This window comes from Canis aureus, chromosome 6, assembly GCF_053574225.1.
Source record: "Canis aureus isolate CA01 chromosome 6, VMU_Caureus_v.1.0, whole genome shotgun sequence".
Classification (NCBI taxonomy): Eukaryota; Metazoa; Chordata; class Mammalia; order Carnivora; family Canidae; genus Canis; species Canis aureus.
The window spans coordinates 4,366,155-4,386,120 of NC_135616.1; the positions used below are offsets into that span (position 1 = coordinate 4,366,155).

The 19,966-nt window shown below is 40.4% G+C and overlaps 1 protein-coding gene across 5 annotated transcripts in view; it reads left to right on the plus strand.

Moving 5' to 3' along the window:
* Positions 1–19,966, plus strand: part of PIEZO2 (piezo type mechanosensitive ion channel component 2) — a 442,052-nt gene that overhangs the window by 311,975 nt on the left and 110,111 nt on the right. For all 5 annotated transcript variants that reach the window (XM_077899942.1, XM_077899943.1, XM_077899939.1 and 2 more), the window contains exons 8-12: positions 6,570–6,732; positions 10,275–10,394; positions 13,836–13,874; positions 14,802–14,940; positions 17,909–18,057. In XM_077899942.1, coding sequence (XP_077756068.1) covers positions 6,570–6,732; positions 10,275–10,394; positions 13,836–13,874; positions 14,802–14,940; positions 17,909–18,057 — 610 coding nt within the window. The remainder of the gene's footprint in view (positions 1–6,569; positions 6,733–10,274; positions 10,395–13,835; positions 13,875–14,801; positions 14,941–17,908; positions 18,058–19,966) is intronic.

Sequence of the window (19,966 nt, forward strand, 5' to 3'; positions counted from 1 at the left end):
AGAGTGGCTGCACCAGTTCACATTCCCACCAACAGTGTAAGAGGGTTCCCTTTTCTCCGCATCCTCTCCAACATTTGTTGTTTCCTGCCTTGTTAATTTTCCCCATTCTCACTGGTGTGAAGTGGTATCTCATTGTAGTTTTGATTTGTATTTCCCTGATGGCAAGTGATGCAGAACATTTTCTCATATGCATGTTGGCCATGTCTATGTCTTCCTCTGTGAGATTTCTGTTCATGTCTTTTGCCCATTTCATGATTGGATTGTTTGTTTCTTTGGTGTTGAGTTTAATAAGTTCTTTATAGATCTTGGAAACTAGCCCTTTATCTGATATGTCATTTGCAAATATATTCTCCCATTCTGTAGGTTGTCTTTGAGTTTTGTTGACTGTATCCTTTGCTGTGCAGAAGCTTCTTATCTTGATGAAGTCCCAATAGTTCATTTTTGCTTTTGTTTCTTTTGCCTTCGCGGATGTATCTTGCAAGAAGTTACTATGGCCGAGTTCAAAAAGGGTGTTGTCCCTCATTATTTCAATTAAAAAATCTAAGGTTAAAATGAGAAGATTATTAAAAGATAGTTTCTCTAGACAATCATTACCCCCAAAATAATCATTTTACTTTCACTGGAAAGGATATAGTCCCTGGTTTCATAAGAGGATTTAAAACCTGCCCAGACTTCTGTTAACCTAACTGCATTCTCATGCATTCTAGTTAGCAAATACTTAACTGAAGGATATGTCTCCCTGTATCATGAGAGGCTTGGAGCATAAAGAGATCTGAGATCTGAAGAAGAAAAGGCTAAATGAAAAGTGTGATGTCCGACCTCACACCCACTAGGATAACTACTATCAAATACTAGAACATGACAGGTGTTGGCAATGATGTGGGGGGGGGAAATTGGAGCCCTTCTGCCCTGCTGGCAGAGATGTAAAATGGTGCAACTATGATGTAAAACAGGGTGGATATTCCTCACAAAATTATGAATAGTACTTCCAAATGATCCAAAAATCCTACTTCTGAGCATATATCCAAAACATTTGAAAGCAAGTCCTTGAAGAGATATGTGTACACTTGTCGCCACAGGAGCATTATTTACAATTTTTTAAAGGTGAAAGTGTTCATCTATAAAGAAATGGATAAACAAAATGTGGTCCATACATACAATGGGATATTATTCAAACTTAAAAAGAAAGGAAATTCTGACCCAGGCCACAACATTGATGAACCTTGAGGACATAATGCTCAGTGAAATAAGCCAGACACAAAAGGACAAATACTGCATGATTCCATTTGTATGAGCGACCTAGGCAGTCAGATTCGTAGAGGCAGAAATTCGTATGGTGGGTACCATGAGCTGAGAGAAGGGGGGAATAGGGAGTTATAGTTTAATGGGTGCAGAGTTTCAGTTTTGCGTGATGAAATAGTTCTGGAGATTGGTTGCAGAGCACTGTGAGTATAGTTAATTCCACTACACTGCACACTTAAAAATTTAAGATGATAAATTTAATGTTATATATATTTTACCATAATAAGTTTTTTTAAATGAGGTGTTATTTTCAGTATTACATAGTTTTTTGCAAGTGGCTAAGTTTCTGTATTACTAGTGACCAAGCAGATGTGGTCTGGAGTGAACCTAAAACAGGTGGAGGTTTTATAAATCTGCCAACATGTTCAAATTGAAACAAATACACTGCCAATTCATTTTCACCATATGTTGTCAGATATTATGAGTACTTTGGAGGAAGAGAAAAAAAGTGAAAAGCAAGTGCTCCCTGGCAGGTGGAGAGGCATCTACAATGAGCCCACAGAGCCCTGACGGAGCTGGGAGAGTCAGCTGTATACTTGGGCCTGCAGGGGAACAGTTCTTCCAAAGAAAAGTAACAGTGTCTTCTGTGAGCAGAGACACTTCTGGTAGCTGTGATGCCCTCTTCTATCAAAAGATGTAGAATGCATTTTTATCCATAATAATCTGAGTAAAGTGCAGCCTTGGGGTTTTGAAGGAATGATCCAAGCTCCCCCATATTTTGCTCTTATTGGATATTTGAATCTCTTATTGCTTTTTTAAATTATAAACCTCTTGAGTTGAAAAAGATTACTTCTTGACTAAATACATTTATTTATTGGTCCATCCAAAAGTTAAAGTTCAAGATTTTTATTCGTAGCCTGTAGAGAACAAAAATAATGATCTGTAGATATGATTTAAGATAGAATTTAAATAAAGTGTTCTTGCAATGCCTTTGTTATGCTTATATTCTGTGTTCTAGTTTCCTAGACCAAGGGCACTAAAATTATGGATGGCATGGTCTGGGCCACAGATGTTCTGGAGTTCTCTTGTGAACTATAATTCCTTCCCATCCCTTCTTTCTCTTTTTCTTCTTCAAAAGTAGGAACTTTGCTATCCCTTAGTTTCTACACCTACTATAACCATGGTCACCTGCTATGACTTCATGGTATTACTTAGTGCTTTTAATTCAATTCAATAAGCTTACACTTAAAATTTGCTAGACACTAGGCACTTCCATCAAAGCAAGATGACAAAACACGTAGCCTTTTTGGAAGTGATCACAATCAAGCTGGGCAGAGAGATAAGCACATAAACTCACAATAATCCAATTATAAACTATGACTACAAAACCCGTTATTATGGATGCACTGGAAGGACAAATTTATTCCTGTTAGGAATCATTTCCCAAAAGTGAGATTCCTAGCTCCTAAGATTTGGGCCTTGATGATGTCCAGGATGTCCCACAAAAACAGAAAGGAACAGGAAAATGAAGCCTAAATGAAGAGTGCTGGAAATTGGTTTTAGAGTGTCAGTTCTATAGAGACCATCTGGACCAAAAGAATGAAAAATTAATGCTTTCAGCAACAACAACTGTCATAAATTAGCATGAAGGTACAGATGATGGACTGTGATGGTAATATTACTATTTATTCCTGGGCCTCTGGTATCCTAGGGACCCCTGCAGTAATTTGGGGTAGTTGAGTATACCAGGAAGGAATACATTGGTATGTACAGATTATGGGATGCAGTTGGAGCTGGGGCTGGAGTTGTCCTGAGAGATAGTTATTTGAGAGTCCATGAGCCCTCCCTGGCCTGTTGCCTTGAATTTGAATTGCCAAGGATTGGACAAAGCTTACCTAGCACACATACCCTAATTGTTGATTTGACAACCCCTGAAAAGTCACAACTACCTGGAAATAACCCTGGTAAAACAAGAAGTAGCAAGACCAAAGGGCTGGAGATTTTATGGTAAAACCTAAATAGCCCAGTTTGAGTTTGTAGTGCCTGGGACAAAGGAGAGAAGATCTGGCTGCTCAAGGCCCAGGGGTACTTTGCAGGACTTGGGATTATTCTCCAGATCATGAATGAATAGGAAATAGGAAGAGGGGGTGGCGTACTGAACTAAGTTTTCCAAAGGTGACTCTGGCAAAGGTCACACTGTAGAGAGGAGAAGAACTAGAGACTACCCTTTGTGTTATAATTGTCCAGGAAGAGATGCTGAGTACCTGTTCTGGGGACAGGAATATTGGGAATGAAATAGCAGAGCAAGACAGGCCAGATACTAAATAGGAGATGAGTCTAAGGATCTGATATGTTTCTACTGGAAACTGACCATCACGGGGAGCTGTCTCCAGCCATCCTCTGAAAAATAGAAGAGTTTGTGAGATCTTAAGCACTTTGCATAAGATTTCCTAGAAAATGCCCTTTCTTTGTTCATATACTTACATCCACTCTCCACCCCCAATTCTTCTAGGTTTTATAAGGAACTGGATTTTCAGAGACCATGAGCCACCTACCAAATGCACCCCTGTCTGTTATTGATAGAACTAGCCTGGGGTCCAAGGATATTCCAAATGCATAGAAGAGAGGAGCTTTATCTTTCTGCTTCTAAATAAGCAACAAACCAGAATGCATTACTCCGTAGCTGTGTCACCATATACTTCTTAGGCAAAGAGACATTTCTACGGAGATATAGAAAATAGTCATTTTTGAGTATTTTAATGGCCAATAAACTTTAACAATATAGGTATTTTTGTTCAATCAATGTGAAGTAGGACCACTGTAAAGACACTAGCAGTTTTGTGGGAATCATCAAGATAGAAGGAAGCTTATAAATATCCAATGATGCACCAGTAATCAAAATAAAAGGTTGTCTTCACTGTGCCCAGTTACTCTTCTCAGCCCAACCTCCCAACCTGGCAACATCTCCCAGGACTTCTCTTTTTCCTCATTTACTCATCCGCCCTTCTTTGACTCTCCTGACATGCCACATTCTTCTTCCTGACTACCCTTCCCAGACAGAAACACCCCCAGACAGAAAGGGTTTTGTAACATCTTGCTCTCCTCAACCGAACATGTCCAATCACTGTGGTTAGATGGAGAATAAGTTCCTGGAGGCCAGGCCCAATAATTTCACCTTTCTTTGTATTGTCAGTATTAAGAAGCTATTTTGGATTATGGGAGGTTCACAAGAAAAAGCTAAGCAAGTTAAATAGTTGGATGTTGCATAGCATCCTAGAATTTTAGTGCCAGAAAATATGCAAAACTTTTTAAAAATATTTTATTTATATATTTATGAGAGACACAGAGACAGACAGAGACACAGGCAGTGAGAGGAGATTCCCTGTGGGGAGCCTGATGCAGGACTCGATCCTAGGACCCCAGGATCATGCCCTGAACCAAACGCAGATGCTCAACCACTGAGCCACCCAGGTGCCCCAAGGATGCCAGACTTTAAGTGCGAACTTCCCATCCTATGTAAGAATTATTTTATAGTATCCCTACTATTAAAAAAAAAAAAGAAAGAAAAAAAACTCTTACGTCTTACAGTATTTGCACAGTTCTGTTAGAAATTCCTTATAGGGTACAACAATCCGTCATTCTATAGCTTCTTACCCATGTCTGTTAGTCCAAACTCATAGTACAAAACATGAAACAAATCTTTAGTATTCCTACAGAAATGTGCAGAATCAGTTTGGAATAAGCCATGATGTCAACAGTAAGTTGTGGAGTATCCATGTGGACTTTTAGGAGGCACGTGGTTCAGTTTACAGATGGCTACAGTAATTACTATTGACTTTCTGATGGGGCAACATGGATATTTGTAAACTGATGATTGATGAAATCATTGCTAGTGCATGTACCAGGTGTGGGACAAGAAGAGGAAAGACTTGCAGGCTGAAGACTACTGCCTCATCAATTGTGACTTCCAGCTAAAATTTGGTTCTATATTTAAAAGCTTTCAGTTCTGCACACTGGTTACAGGAAATTGACATTTTGCTCTAAGACTGCAAAACCACTTTCAGAACATTCCACCATTCTAAAAGGGACATAATAAAAATTTTGTTAGCAGGAAATTTTTCTTTCTAAATGCTAACTGCAAAAAATCTGGCTAGACCTAGAAGAAAAAAACCTGTAATAAGAGCAAGTTCTAATAGAACTTATGGGATTTTTTTTTTAGAAAATTGAAGAAAATTTAGTTTCTGTTTAGCTTACTTTAAAGCCTGTGTTGAGCAATTCACCAATATGGCACTTGCCTTGTGATAGAATACAGTAATAGCCCTCAGAGGCTGTATAAATGAGGGACATGTAGTACTTGAAGATCTTATAACTGAACAAAGAATGTAGCATAATACTTAAAGAAAGTTCACATATAAGAGATTCAAATAATAGAAAAAATATGAGACTCACTTAGTGTAAAAGTTTTATTCACTTAGTAAAATCCTTTCTTAGAAAAAACTTATATAAAATGAATTTCTAAATGAATCATATATATACAACTTCCCACTATAAAGTCAGATACCCTCTGATTATATAGTAGAAATAACATAAAAAGTCATTTCAAAAGTTAACAAGCCTCAAGCCTCATAAAGTCATATTTGAAAATAAATAATTAATTATAAATCTTTAAAACTATCAAATTGCCCATAAATGAAATTTGACAGAAATATATCTTCCAGAAACCCTAGTATATAATATCTGACTTTTATGGCTGAATCATAGAACTGTGTCCAATTTCAATATTTGCCCAATAACATCAGCATTAGCTGGATAGCTAATGCTAAATCCTGCCAAAAACAAAATGGGTGCTCATTTAGTTGAACATAGCCACATGATATCACTTACTTGACATTTCAGTAATGCAGGGATTTAATAGGGCTGATTGGCCATTAAAATGTAAATTTCTAATAGGTGTGCAAGGAATTAGTATTAGATTAGATTAATGGTATTAGTATTACATTGTATTAAACAGCATTAGATGGATTTTGAAGCAGTGTAAAGATCAGCTGACTACTGTTGGCATCAATTTTACAAATAGGCATACACATTAACTATACATATATATGATTTAAGGATATATAGCTTATGTTGTATGTATATTATATGTATACATATATATGTTATTTAAAGATGTAGTTGTATATACAGAAGAATAATGAAATATCTAGAATAGGATCAGTTAGCCTAGGGCTAGCTCATCAGTGTATTAAAAACAAGATGTTTTTACTCTATGTTAGGGACATATGATTTAGGGCACCTTCCTAATGTTTTCCTTTGTTTTGAAATAGGTTGTTTGGTATCAAATCAGTAATTCACACGGACTGTTCCAGCACCTGGAAGATCATAGCAAACCCAGACCTGTCATGGTATCACCATGCCAACCCCATCGTCCTGCTGGTGATGTACTACACGCTGGCAACGCTGATCCGCATCTGGCTACAGGAACCCCTTGTAAGAATCAAAAGGTTTTGGTGATCTATCTGAGAAATAACCTGGAGACTCCAGGTGAAATGGCCCATTCCTATTAACTGCTGATTAATCAGTGCTATATTCCAAAACAACTATAGTGTTCTGGTTCTAGTATCGAGCACAACGTGAATATAAATGCTATCAGAACAAAGCCCAGCTTCCCTTGGCTATATTTCCACACACTGCCAAGAATGGCCACTGGTGAGGAGAAGGGAAGACACTTTCATTTTCATTGAGCACTTGCTAAGGGCCAGGCCATATGCTAGGCTGTTGACATAATTTGTTTCACTGAATGCACTACATGATTCTGAAGAATAGGTATCATACCCATCCTAGGGTTGAGCAAAATGAGCTTAGAGAAGTAAATTGGTCTAAGCAGTAGAAATCAGCTTCAAATTCATGTTTGACAGTTTGGCTATTGTGGACATTGCTGCTATAAACATTGGGGTGCAGGTGTGGAGCCTCGGTGTCCATCGAAAGATGAATGGATAAAGTTGTCTATGTATACAGTAGAATATTCCTCAGCCATTAGAAACGACAAATACCCACCATTTGCTTCGACGTGGATGGAACTGGAGGGTATTATGCTCAGTGAAATAAGTCAATCAATCGGAGAAGGACAAACATTATATGGTCTCATTCATTTGGGGAATATAAAAATAGTGAAAGGGAATAAAGGGGAAAGGAGAAAAATGAGTGGGAAATGTCAGAAAGGGAGACAGAACATGAAAGACTCCTAACTCTGGGAAATGAACTAGGGGTGGTGGAAGGGGAGGTGGGTGGGGAGTGGGGGTGACTGGGTGATGGGCACTGAGGTGGGCACTTGATGGGATGAGCACTGGGTGTTATTCTATATGTTGGCAAATTGAACACCAATAAAAAATAAATTTATAAAAATAAAAAAAAAATTCACGTTTGACAACAAAGCCAGGGCTTCGGTGACTACACAGCCTGTTTTCATGGTGACTGGAGTTTTCAGAAACTTCTCAGACCTTTAACATCTGAGAATGTGATAGGGAAACCCCATTTCTCAGGGGTGCCTGTAACCCTCTGAGGACCCTCCTGTGAGGCGTGTGGACTAGGGGGTTTCCTTTAGGCATGACAGAGGACTGGGTTATTCCTGTGAGTATTAACAAGGTACATAGCACTTTTGAGGTCAGGGCCACAGAGCCCTGGGAAGCCTCCCTTCCCTTTTAGTGAAAGAAAACTTCAGCTGTTTTCATTTCTTCCCCTGATTGACTGTAAGAAGCTCAGTTGTAAGGTAGCTATTGGCACCCAAGGGAGGAAAATAGTGTAGACAAGGGTTGTCACATCTCCCGTCCACCACCTGAGGGGTGGTGTCCACATATCAGAAGCCATTCCAGTGAGCATGGCTGCATGAAGCCACGCCTTCTGTCCTGTCACTTCCAGGTTAGGGCCTATTCTGTATTTACATCCACAAGACTGTTACCCACACGCTCATTCATTCAGACTGACAGGCAGACAGCAAATATTTATTGAAAGCCAACCATCTCAGACACTAAGCTCGAGGCAGGGGTAGAGCATCACCCATAGGCGAGGTCCCCACTCAGAGGAAGTGGACCTTCTACAAGAGAAAAAGCAGTTCAGGAGAAGTAAATGGGGTCCAAGTCATATAGTGTGAGGGAACTAGGTCCCTCCGTCCCTCCCCCCCGCAGAAATGGGCCTCTGTCCTGTCCTCCTTCCTGTGTGACACCTCCTTCCCACTGGGCAGACAGGCCCGGGTGATGAGGGCCACAGAGGCAGTTTTGTTCATAGGGTTCTCGTATAGCATCTTTCTTTGGGTTCACTGATGGCAGCTGCATGTAACAAAATGCTTATGGGATCATAAGGAACCCCAATCTTTCTGTGTTACGTTTTTCTCCGACTCTCTCCCCAAATCTGTGTGTGCCAGTAAAATGCTTTAAAGTGAACTAATTGTGTTCACTTCCTCCATAAACACACAGAAGGTAAAGGATGTGCACATATGTGCAAATAAAAGTGTATACCAAAGAAATAAAAATAGATGATGCGAATGGCTTCTGAACAATGTCTTACAAGGGATGGAAATGATCATAAGGCATCCAAGCTAATAAGAGGTCCGGGTGTTCTTCACTCTCCCTGCATATCCCAGGCAGGCCCACAGAGTGGCAGGAGCTGTTGTAGCCCTGTTGTCATGCTTCCATATGGGTGAAGGCTGTGGTGTAGCCCTTCAGGCATTAGACATTCAGCTTCCTCAGCCTCGGACCATCTGGGGACAAAGGAAAGTAGAGTTAATAGCAATATTAGAGATGGCAGTGTCTGGAGGGGAGTGTGGAGAACAGGGCCCGATTCATACCAGCGTCAACCTTTCAGGTGGCCAATATTTTAAATGGGCTGGGACACAGCACTTTTTCATTGAGGCAATGATGGAAGACAGGTGGCTGATTATATCATAGTTCCAGATGACCTGGCACATTTCACAAAAATGCCAGCCAACAAATGTGAGTTCTGAGGTGAAAGTCTACAACGCATGTTTGAGAAGGAGAGAGAGGGAAGCCGGTGTCGAGAGTTAAAGAATATATGGGTCCCACCTGGCAAGCGTGAACTCCGACCTGGGCCTTTGGGTACTCCCGTGGGTGCTCCACCCTGGCACACTGGAGCCCAGAAATTGAGCACTTTGTCTAAGTTCCCTTCCTGTACGCCCGTCTCAGCGGTGTGTTAATGCCCTTTTTGCTGGAGCGCCTTTGTTAGGAAACCACACAAAAGCACCCCAGGGCATCCTGCCCCTTATACTACTCTCTCTCTCTTTATAGCTCTTCTAGACCAATGGTCTGATTTAAGCCAGCATCCCACAAGGCAAGGTGACGGTTTTGTGCGTTGGATATGTTCTTTCTTACTATTGTGTGTAAGCTCCAGATGATACCACCTTTACTTAATTTCTTTTGTTTTTTAAAAGATTTTATTTATTTGTGAGAGACACACACACACAGAGAGAGAGAGAGAGAGAGAGAGAGAGAGAGAGAGGCAGAGACACAGGCAGAGGGAGAAGCAGGCTCCATGCAGGGAGCCCGATGTGGGACTCGATCCCGGGTCTCTAGGATCACGCCCTGGGCTGAAGGCGGCGCTACACCGCTGAGCCACCCGGGGTCCCACTTAATTTCTTTTTAATTAAAGATTGCTGGAGGCTGGGTTACATAGTCCACTGAGTACTTTTTTGAAAGTTCTTCCTTTAAGGAACATTTGCATTAGTGTAGTTTGGAATATGCAGTGAGACGCTGTGGGCCTTTCACATGAGAGCATATCTCTGTAATTTATGGGGCTTAGGAGGGAATCAGGATGTAATACTAACATGCTGAGCCTTTACAGGGTAGCATTGCTGTCCTTCTTAAAGTGTTTTACTAAAATTCCGTATATCATATGCATTAATTTAAAAAAAATTGATCGTTATCAAGGCACAGGTGAAAAACTTTCTCTGGGTCACCCAGGCCACTGAGGAAACTGCTCTTGGAAGAAGAGCTGGTCCTGTGGGTTATTCTGTGTCTCAGGTGCAGGACGACAGGACCAAGGAAGAGGACAGAGCCCTGGCTTGTAGCCCCATCCAAATAACAGCAGAGAGGAGGAGGAGCCTGTGGTATGCCACCCATTATCCAACTGACGAGAGAAAAGTAAGCTACAAGAAAGCAATTTCTGTTTCCTAATTTATTGTCCTTCTTTTGTGTTACATTGCTGAATATAAATCATGTGTCATATGCAAGCTCAGATTGCTCAGAGTTTATAGATATAGATTGATTTCGATATTGGTAGCAGAGGACTCTATTCAGAGAGGAGAACCCAGTGCTTCTGAAGGAGATACACGGTTCCACTATACCCTGTGAGAACACCATTTCATATTTCAGTGCTTTCTATTGAAATATCTTAATCCTCAAAAGAAAGTTTGTTCTTAATTTTAGAAAACAAATTTGTGTTTAGAACACACAAAACATAACAAAGCAATTGGTTAGCATCGGGCAGGGAAACTCTCAGTGTTGAAACACGTTGCAGAAAATAATTTCACTTTATTGGTAGCCAGCCACAGTAACAACTCAGTAACCGCTGAGAGAAAAACAAAGCAGTCTATAAGAATATGATTAAATATCTTGTATTATTTTGAGGCAACAGTATGGATTGATGAGGAAAAATGAGTCATAAAGGGTAATTCCTATAACCCTTGGATCATTTATTGACCATTTTAAATTCAACTCAGTGCTACATTGACTTGTTAAAAATGCCCATTTGCAGTGTTTTAATGACAAATTCCAAGCATTTGCTTCCGAGCATGTTAGAGAGTTGAGGAGTAGATTCTCTGATTTGGTGGCTGGTGAGTTTCTCTAAGGCACATGGCCTTATTCTAAGCATGGTCATGTACTGAGGGAGGGCAAAACAGTGGATGACTGCCTTAGGCAGTGGATGGTCTTTTTTTTTTTTTTAAGATTTTATATATTTATTCATGAGAGATGCAGAGAGAGGCAGAGACACAGGCAGAGGGAGAAGCAGGCTCTCTGCAGGGAGCCTAATGTGGGACTCGATCTCGGGACCCTGGGATCACACCCTGAGCCAAAGGCAGATGCTCAACCAGTGAGTCTCCCAGGCGCCTGGCGGTAGATGGTCTTATGGCCCCTGAAATATCTGAGGATTTCCAGTGACCTTTCTCTCTCCTCATGTCATGTGTCAGATTATCCTGCTCCTTTTACTAAATGACAGATATCCATAAGGGATAGCTATATCCATAGCTCGGGAACTTTTCAAATTGAGGTCTGTGGACCTCTGGGGATCCCTGAGACCCTCACAGAGACCCAAAAGCTCAAAACTTTTCTAAAAATATTTAAAAGATGTGCCTTTCTTCCCCTGTGCTGACGTGTTCTGATACAAAGCACAAAACAAACCCAGGCAGTGGCATGAATCCCCAGGGCAGCAGTCCTGCCTTTCGCAGCCATGAGCTCATAGAAAACAAAGTGGCAAGGCCAGTTCCACTTAAGAATATTCTTGATGATGGGATCCATGGTGACTCAGCGGTTGAGCATCTGCCTTTGGCTCAGGGCATGATCCTGGGGTCCCAGGATCGAGTCCCACATCAGGCTCCCTGCATGGAGCCTGCTTCTCCCTCTGCCTGTGTCTCTGCCTCTCTCTGTGTGTGTGTCTCTGATGAATAAATAAATAAAATCTTAAAAAAAGAGAATATTCTTGATAAGCTAAAAATAGTTGTCAGTTTTCTTAAACCTCCACTTCGGAGCTCACATCTTTTTAATATCCCATGTGGCAACATGGGACGTTGCACAAAGTCCCGTGTGTGAAAGTGTGATGACATCTCGATGAAAAGCACTTGGCTGGTTGTAGGAAGCGTGAGCGGAACTCGCTGTTGCCCACTGCACGGCACAGTCATTTGAAAGAGCCGCTCACGAACAAATTACGGTTCCTCAGCGATGGGTAGGTGGCCAAGAATTACAGCAAGGTGAAGGGAGTGAACTCATCACTTCAAGGCAAACAATTGATAGCACTTGTTGACAATGGTAAAATTTGAACTTTTGAGTGAAAATTAGAATATTAGAAAACTTGTATCTGCTGTTCAGAGCTTGAAAACTTCCCAGTGCTCAGGACCTTCCTGATGAGATCAGTGGTGGTAGGATATTAACAAAGGTGCTTTTTAAATATTGTGTAATGAAATGTGTCAATATTTGATACTTTATAAACTCATTGACACAAATCACCAACGCATGACACATCAGTAGATTTTAAGGTAACAGTGTGAAAAGTTCATTGATACAGTTTCAGATTCCATGTAGCAGCTAATCTTCAGATTACTACCCACTCTTGACTTTGGTATAGTATCAAACAAACAAAGAAAACAGCAACTGTCTACAATTACCTGGGTAGCCAATTGAAATGCTCTTCCCTTTTCCAACTACAAAACTTGGTGAAGCCAGATTTTCTTAATATATTTCAGCCAGAATAACATCCCACAACAGATTAAATGCTCAGCAGATATGAGAATCCAGCTGTTTTCTTTTAAGCCAGGTATTTAAAAAATCGCAAAAGCATAAAATAATACCATTTTTTCACTGTTTTTTAAAATAGCTATTTGAATAAAATGATTTATGCTAACATGTTCAATTTTAAGAAAAAACTAATGAACTAATAAATATCTTTAAAGGCTTCAATTTTAATTTCTAGTATAGTAGAAAATGATACACACAACTCCCATCATTAAAAACTCTTTAGGGGATCCCTGGGTGGCGCAGCGGTTTGGCGCCTGCCTTTGGCCCAGGGCGCGATCCTGGAGACCCGAATCGAATTCCACGTTGGGCTCCCGGTGCATGGAGCCTGCTTCTCCCTCTGCCTGTGTCTCTGCCTCTCTCTCTCTCTCTCTCTCTCTCTCTGTGTGTGACTATCATAAATAGATAAAAATTTAAAAAAAATAAATAAAAATAAAAACTCTTTAGGACTTTCAGTGATTTTTATGATCATAAGTGAGTCCTGATGCAAAAACTTGGAGAACCATGAGCACAGCAAGTACTTATTATTTGAGGGGGGGGGGGGCGTCCAAACCACCTGGCCTTAAACTATTATAGTTTGAAGACATAGTCATGTAATTAGTTTGTGGTAGACGATATGTAAATCTTAAAATAATCTCAAGCTGCTTGCAAGTCAATTTTTCTTTAGTATGAAACTTCTATTTCTTGATAAATCCGTAAATATTTTCAGAATTCTGCAGAGGTCTCAAGGGTTTTGGGAGTATTAAATGAAGCAGCTTATACTATTAGAACAAAATTGTTGAAAAAATATTATCCATTTTTGTAGTCACGTAGTTTATGACTGGTTATTTGCTGTCATGATTAAAAGTTAACATCAGAAGCTGGAAAACAGTTATAATAAATAGCGACATCCAGTTCAATTATTTGTCCCTTTATATTTTGCATGGCAACTTTAACATACTAGCATCTAGCTAGTTGAAGGAATGGGTATGTGTATAGTAAAACTTTATAGATATAGATATATATATATATATATATAAACATTGCAGTGCTTTCTGCTTACATATTAACATTGCTGTCCTGCATTGCTTTTTGCAGCTTTTATCCATGACCCAAGATGACTACAAACCATCTGATGTTAGTATATTCTTAGAATTATCATTTATGCTCGTGTAAGTGATGTAGAAGCAATATAAATGGAATTAGCTCCTTTGGGTATATTTTAATGATCCATAAAATTTTCCTAAGTTTTTGAATTTTTTTTTGTAGAAGTTATATCTGATTTGTTGCTGTTGTAACACTGACTCATATAATATGAGCTCAACTATAGTCGTACAGAATGTATTTAAACTTGTAAAAAGCCACATTGGAGGGTTTCTAAAAGCATTTTGCTCTGCAGATATATTAATTACATAATTTGGGAAGTCTTGCATGTTCATGGACACACACATGCACACACACACACAAGTATATTTATATCCTAAAGCCAAAGAGACAGGGGAAAACCCAAGAAATTGCACTTAGTGTTACAAAGTGCTTCAACACAGGAACTGCAAGCTGGCAGCATCAGCAAAGATGTCAAGGTGGGGTGCCTGCTAACCTGAGACTGCATTAGTCCCCTCTGAGTTCCGTGGGATGGTGGGCAGGGCAGGAGGGCTCTGGCTGGGGCTTAGGAAAGGTCTGAGGGTCCAGGGGCTGGAGGGATGGTTGGGAGGAGAAGCCACAAGACCAGAGGCTGGAGAGGTGCTCAGAGCAGATTAGGAAGCCCTGGCCAGCCTTTTCCAGGGTTCACACTTGGAACTGAGGACACTGTGCTTTGCATGGTGTGTAGCAGAAGTACAACCAGATCAGATTCGATTTTTCCCAGGACCATTCTGAAAAATAGATCTGAATAGAGGAGCATGCACGATTCATTTTGTTAAAGTGGAGAATTGATGAGACTGTTCAGCTCTGTTCTTCACTGTGGAGTTGTGCTCACATAGATGAGGGAAGGCGGCAGTACGCCCACCCTGGAGGCGGGAGCTGCTGTCGCAGGTGTGCCTTTGTCCTGCCCTCCCCTGGCAGGGCCTGCTGGTGACTGTGAACGGCAACCCAGTAGACTATCACACCATCCACCCCAGTCTGCCCGTGGAGAACGGCCCTGCCAAAGCCGACCTGTACTCCACCCCCCAGTACCGGTGGGAGCCCTCCGAAGACTCCTCAGGTAAGGACCAGCTCTGCGGAGTGCACGTTGCACCCCCGGTTTTATCTCGTCTCATACATACACTCAGCACCTCTCTGTGTCTTGTTTACTGTTTATTGTGTTGGTTCTGTTTTTTTCTAAGATGTGTTGTCTTCCGAGGTCAGTATAATTCAGCTCATTATCTTCAGTTCTGTATTTTGCCCCAGCACATTGCTATGTGTATTCTATCCTCACACACAAGATAAATGGAATAATTGGGGCAGACTTTGAAAAATAACAGGTAAAAAATTATTTTAAACATGCCAACTCAGTTTTCGTGTTAAACCTATGTGTGTCTGTGTGTTTCGTTTTTTTCTATAATTTGATATTGCAGTCACGGTCAATAGTTTTGCTGGTTCATGGATGAATGTTTTCAGAAAAAAAGCTCTTTTTATCTATTTAAAAAAAAAAAAAAAAGGAGGAGGAGGGTCCAAACTCGTACTAAGCCTTTATTCCCATTTGTCTCAGTTTATTATGTTGAGGGAAAACAGGCAGTTACTAGAGATGACAAATTGGTGACTGTGACTTGGGTTTTGTTTCTGTTGGCCTCTGCAGCATTTTCTAAAACGAAAAAAAGAAAGCAACCAACATTTTAAAAGTGCAGCTCTGACTATGATATGGAAGTTTCTGGAATCCCTTGAAGAATGTGAATATTCTGGCAACCCTGGCCCCTCATTTCTACAAGGCAGCGGTTGGCTTGACCACTGTTGTCACTGCCCTGACAGAGACCTCGCTGGTCACCAATTCATAGAGACAGAATTCACAAAGTTTACTCTTGGCAGGGAGGGAGGCAGAGCACATGCAGGTGGCAGCAAAGTGGCTATAAAACTCTACTGGACTTTTCTGTTTATATGGAATTAAACCTAGAGTTGTTGTACATGATCCCACCTTGAGCAAATGGCCAGCAACTGAGCAACTATCCAGCCTGTGTTATTGATGCATTAAGCTTAATGTGTTTTTTCTTAATTCTTTATCAAGCATATTCTACTGCAGTGTTCTGCATAGGTATCAGTATGGCCTGCAGTTGCTCCTGCCCTGGCACCTGCTGAGTAGCACAAAGGGTTATAACGTCACACTACGCAGCCTCAGTAAGGTCAGAATGAGATCAGTTCCCTAACCCAGCAGCTTTGCCCATCCCCCTAGCCCCAGGTGGCACCTACTATCTCCAAAGGAGCACTGGACTCCATGGGTTAATTATCCATTTCTGCTTCCTACATGCATGCGTTTCAGTTTGTAAGTTGGATTTAAACCAAGATCTTCATTTACTAAATGCCTCAAGGAAATACCATACTTTCTAAAGTGTGCTCTTCAGAATCATGAAGGGCAGGCCCAGGAACCAGCATTTGTGACTTTTTAAGGTTGAGACTCTCGGGTCACAGCCAGGTAATCTTTTCTTTACATGTGACTTAACATTAAAAAAAAAATGAATAGAATTTGGCTACTGACAGGGCAAACTCACACATATTCACATCATAACTTCAACTTTCCAAGGTAAAACAAAAACTGGAAAGTCATTTTTTAATTCTAATCTGTTTATGCAGACAGCATCACAACCACAGAAGTAACACTCCAGGAGCTGTAAAATCCATCAGATTCAGTTTTTTCCACATTGTCTCGGATCTGTGGACTTGCCCTCTCAAACCCCAGTCCTAACACTGAGGGGATGGAAGGTAGCAGGTGTCTGCACGAGGAGATACCACCAACCTCACTTAGAGGCTTGCTTCTGGAGCTTGTGCACAGCAGTGTGATGGTCACTGGTTTTTCAGTGGTTTGTTTTCTTTTCATGGTGCAGAGCAACTCCCTGATGCAACCCACTTACATGCAGCCCATTTAATTCAAACAGGACAGAAAGGACATTTCACATAAGTGTGTCATTCATTACTTCATCTCATAAATCAGATTAGTTTTCCTGACATGTGGGAGAGGATCTTGAGGAGGATCCTTCTTTCACCCCTATGCCAGGACTTTCCTATTGCTGGTCCTTCTCTCCTCAGCCCTCCACACTTTCTCTTGCTTTTAATGTGATAATTCTATCCTTAGTATAACTATTCTGCCTCTGAATGACCTAAAAGGAAACCATGGGCTACTGAGCTCACACCAGGAAAGTGGTTGGTTGGTTGGCTGGTTGGCTTCCTGTACCTTCACTATCCATATTCCAGATAGTGTTTGTATTAGTTATCTATTACTGAATAACAAATTACTCCCTAACTTAGTGACTTAAAACATTTAGTGTCACAGTTTCTGTGGGGGCAGGAATTGGGTGTGGCTAAGATGTGCTTCTCTGGCTCAAGGTCTCTCATTAGGTGGTAGATAAGCTGCTGGCTTGGGCTGTGGTCTCATCTGATGGCTTACCTGAAGAGAATCTGCTTTCACGCCCACTCGTGTAGTTACTGCCTGGCCTCAAGCTCTTGTTGCCTGCTCACCAGAGACACCAGTTCCTTGCCACCTGGACCTCTTCTTAGGGCAGTTCACAACATGGTAGCTGGCTTCTCTCAGAATGAGCAAGAAATGAGAGAAAGGGCCCAAGGCTAGAGCCACAGTCTTTTTAAATATAACCTTGGAAGTCACATTCCATCCCTCCTATTTGTTAGCAGCTCATCAGAGGTCCCACTCACACTCAAGGGGAGAGGACTACACAAAGGCATGAACATCAGGCGGTAGGATTCATTGGGAACATCTTGGAGGCTACCTTCCATACCCTCTTAAATTGAAATTTTCTTTCTGGGATTTCTGAGCACAGGATTCCATTACTGACCACGCACCACTTCCTGAATCCGTTGGCATTCTAAGGGCTTTGTTAGTTGAAAATAATATCTGATGTCTTAAATAAGTCTCTTGTAAAAAAAAAAAAAAAGTCTCTTGTAAAACGATATATGTGCTGCAGTGCTGGGGACATTTATCAAGAATTCACCTATTAGCATAAAGTTGTATAAATGATTTCTCCATCTAGAAAAGAAAGAGGAAGAAGAGGACGAGAAGGAAGAATTTGAGGAGGAAAGGAGCCATGAGGAGAAACGAAGTGTTAAAGTTCATGCCATGGTCTCCGTGTTCCAGTTTATTATGAAGCAAAGTTACATCTGTGCCCTTATTGCCATGATGGTATGTATGAGAGAGGACATCCAGCATGCCTGACAAATGCCCCACTAACCTCTCGTGGCTGGCACAAATATCTAATCTTCCTAGTGCCTTGGCACAGATTGGTTGGTTATGTTATTTTTCTTGGGATCTTTATATTACAGATTTCAAAATAATGTTCTGTTCTATTTAACCTCCTTGAAAATATTAATACATTTCTCTCAAATTAGCCTGTCTAATGAGACTGTTTCCTAATTTGCCAGTTTAAAAAGATCTATTGGAGGTGCTCCTGGGTAGCTATGTTGGTTAAGTATCCAACTCGTGATTTCAGCTCAGATCAAGTTCTCAGGACTGTGAGGTTGAGCCCTATGTCAGGCTCTGCACTGGGCATGGAGCTTGCATAAGATTTCCTCTCTCCCTCTGCCCTGCCTCCACTCTCTTTCCCTCTCTTAAAAAAAATAATAAATTTAAAAATAAGAGGATCTACTGTGTAGTGGCTCTGTGTGGTATGGTGGTGTCCAAGATTGACATAGACTGCTTTTATTTCCTTCAAACAGTGAGAGTTACATTCACATCTTATCTTTTTTTTTCTTTTTTTTTCTTCTTTTTTTTTCACATCTTATCTTAATATGAGTGAGACTTTACCCCATCTTAGTTGCAATAAATTTTTACCAATTTGAACATCAAGCAACCAGAGTTCCCAAGAGCTTTTCCAATGGCAAGCACTCAGTTGACGTGTGTTTATACTCACTTTGAGGTACATCTTCCATCTCTGGCATCACAGCTTCAAAAAAATAGTCCTTTGGCCTAGAGATAGAAGATAAAAGACAGTCTAATTTGTAACCTTCCTAAAAACAAGCTTGTATGGGAAAACGGATTTATTTTTGAGAAACCTAACACTTATCTAACACAAAACTCTTCCGTATTTTGTGGTCAGTGGCAAGATCCCATGGACGACTTTGGTGATAAAAAATGAAAATATTTTCTACCTCTAGACAGAAGATGCCTAAACAAAGTTTCTCCAGACACTCTCTCAAGATGTCTTCCAATTGCACCTGCATGTTAAGTCAACTTCAGTTTCTATTGCACATCTGAGAGAGAGAGCTGGCAAAGAGAAAGTTCCTTGAAATTAAAGATGATTCATTTAGTGATTGCAGACTCTGTTCTTTAAATAATATTAATTCTGTGTTCTTTGGACACTTTTTGACATGTTTGATATATCAACTTCTAATTTAAACTACAACAAAATTCTAATTTTAAAATATCAAATATAAACACAATTTACAATTCTGACTATGAACCCAAAAGAGTATATATACACCTTTCTTCTCTTTTTTCTAAAAATAAGCCTGTTTAGCTTGGTCCTTCTTTAAAAAAAAAAAAAAGATTTTATTTATTCATTTGAGAGAGAGAAAGAGTACAAGCAGAAGGAGAGAAAGAGGGAGAAGCAGGCTCCTCACTAAGCAGGGACCCTGAGACCATGACTCAAGTTGAAGGCAGTTGCTTAGTTGTCTGAACCACCTGCCACCCCTAGTTTGGTCTCTCTCTCTCTTTTTTTTTTTTTTTTTGTAAAGAAATAGAGCTAAAAAAAAAAAAGACTTGGTATACACATTTTGTTACTTAGTAGAAAAACTCTATTGTAAAAACTGCATAACAGAGGAGATCCTTCATTAAAGATATGTCCTTGTCTGGTGCCATTTTCATTGTTTTAGTGGAGCCATAATACTAATATTTTAAAAGTGCCTGCCTTCCAAGGAAGCACTCCACTACAGCAGAGTTTTCATCACAGACAGAAAGGGCAGTCCTGAGGAGCCAAATGTGTTAGAATGATACATGCATTTATTCAAAAATACAAAGTATGAATTTACTAAACTATCAAACAATCTGGAAACTGAACATAATGCAGAAGTATCCCAACTACCGTAACTGAAAG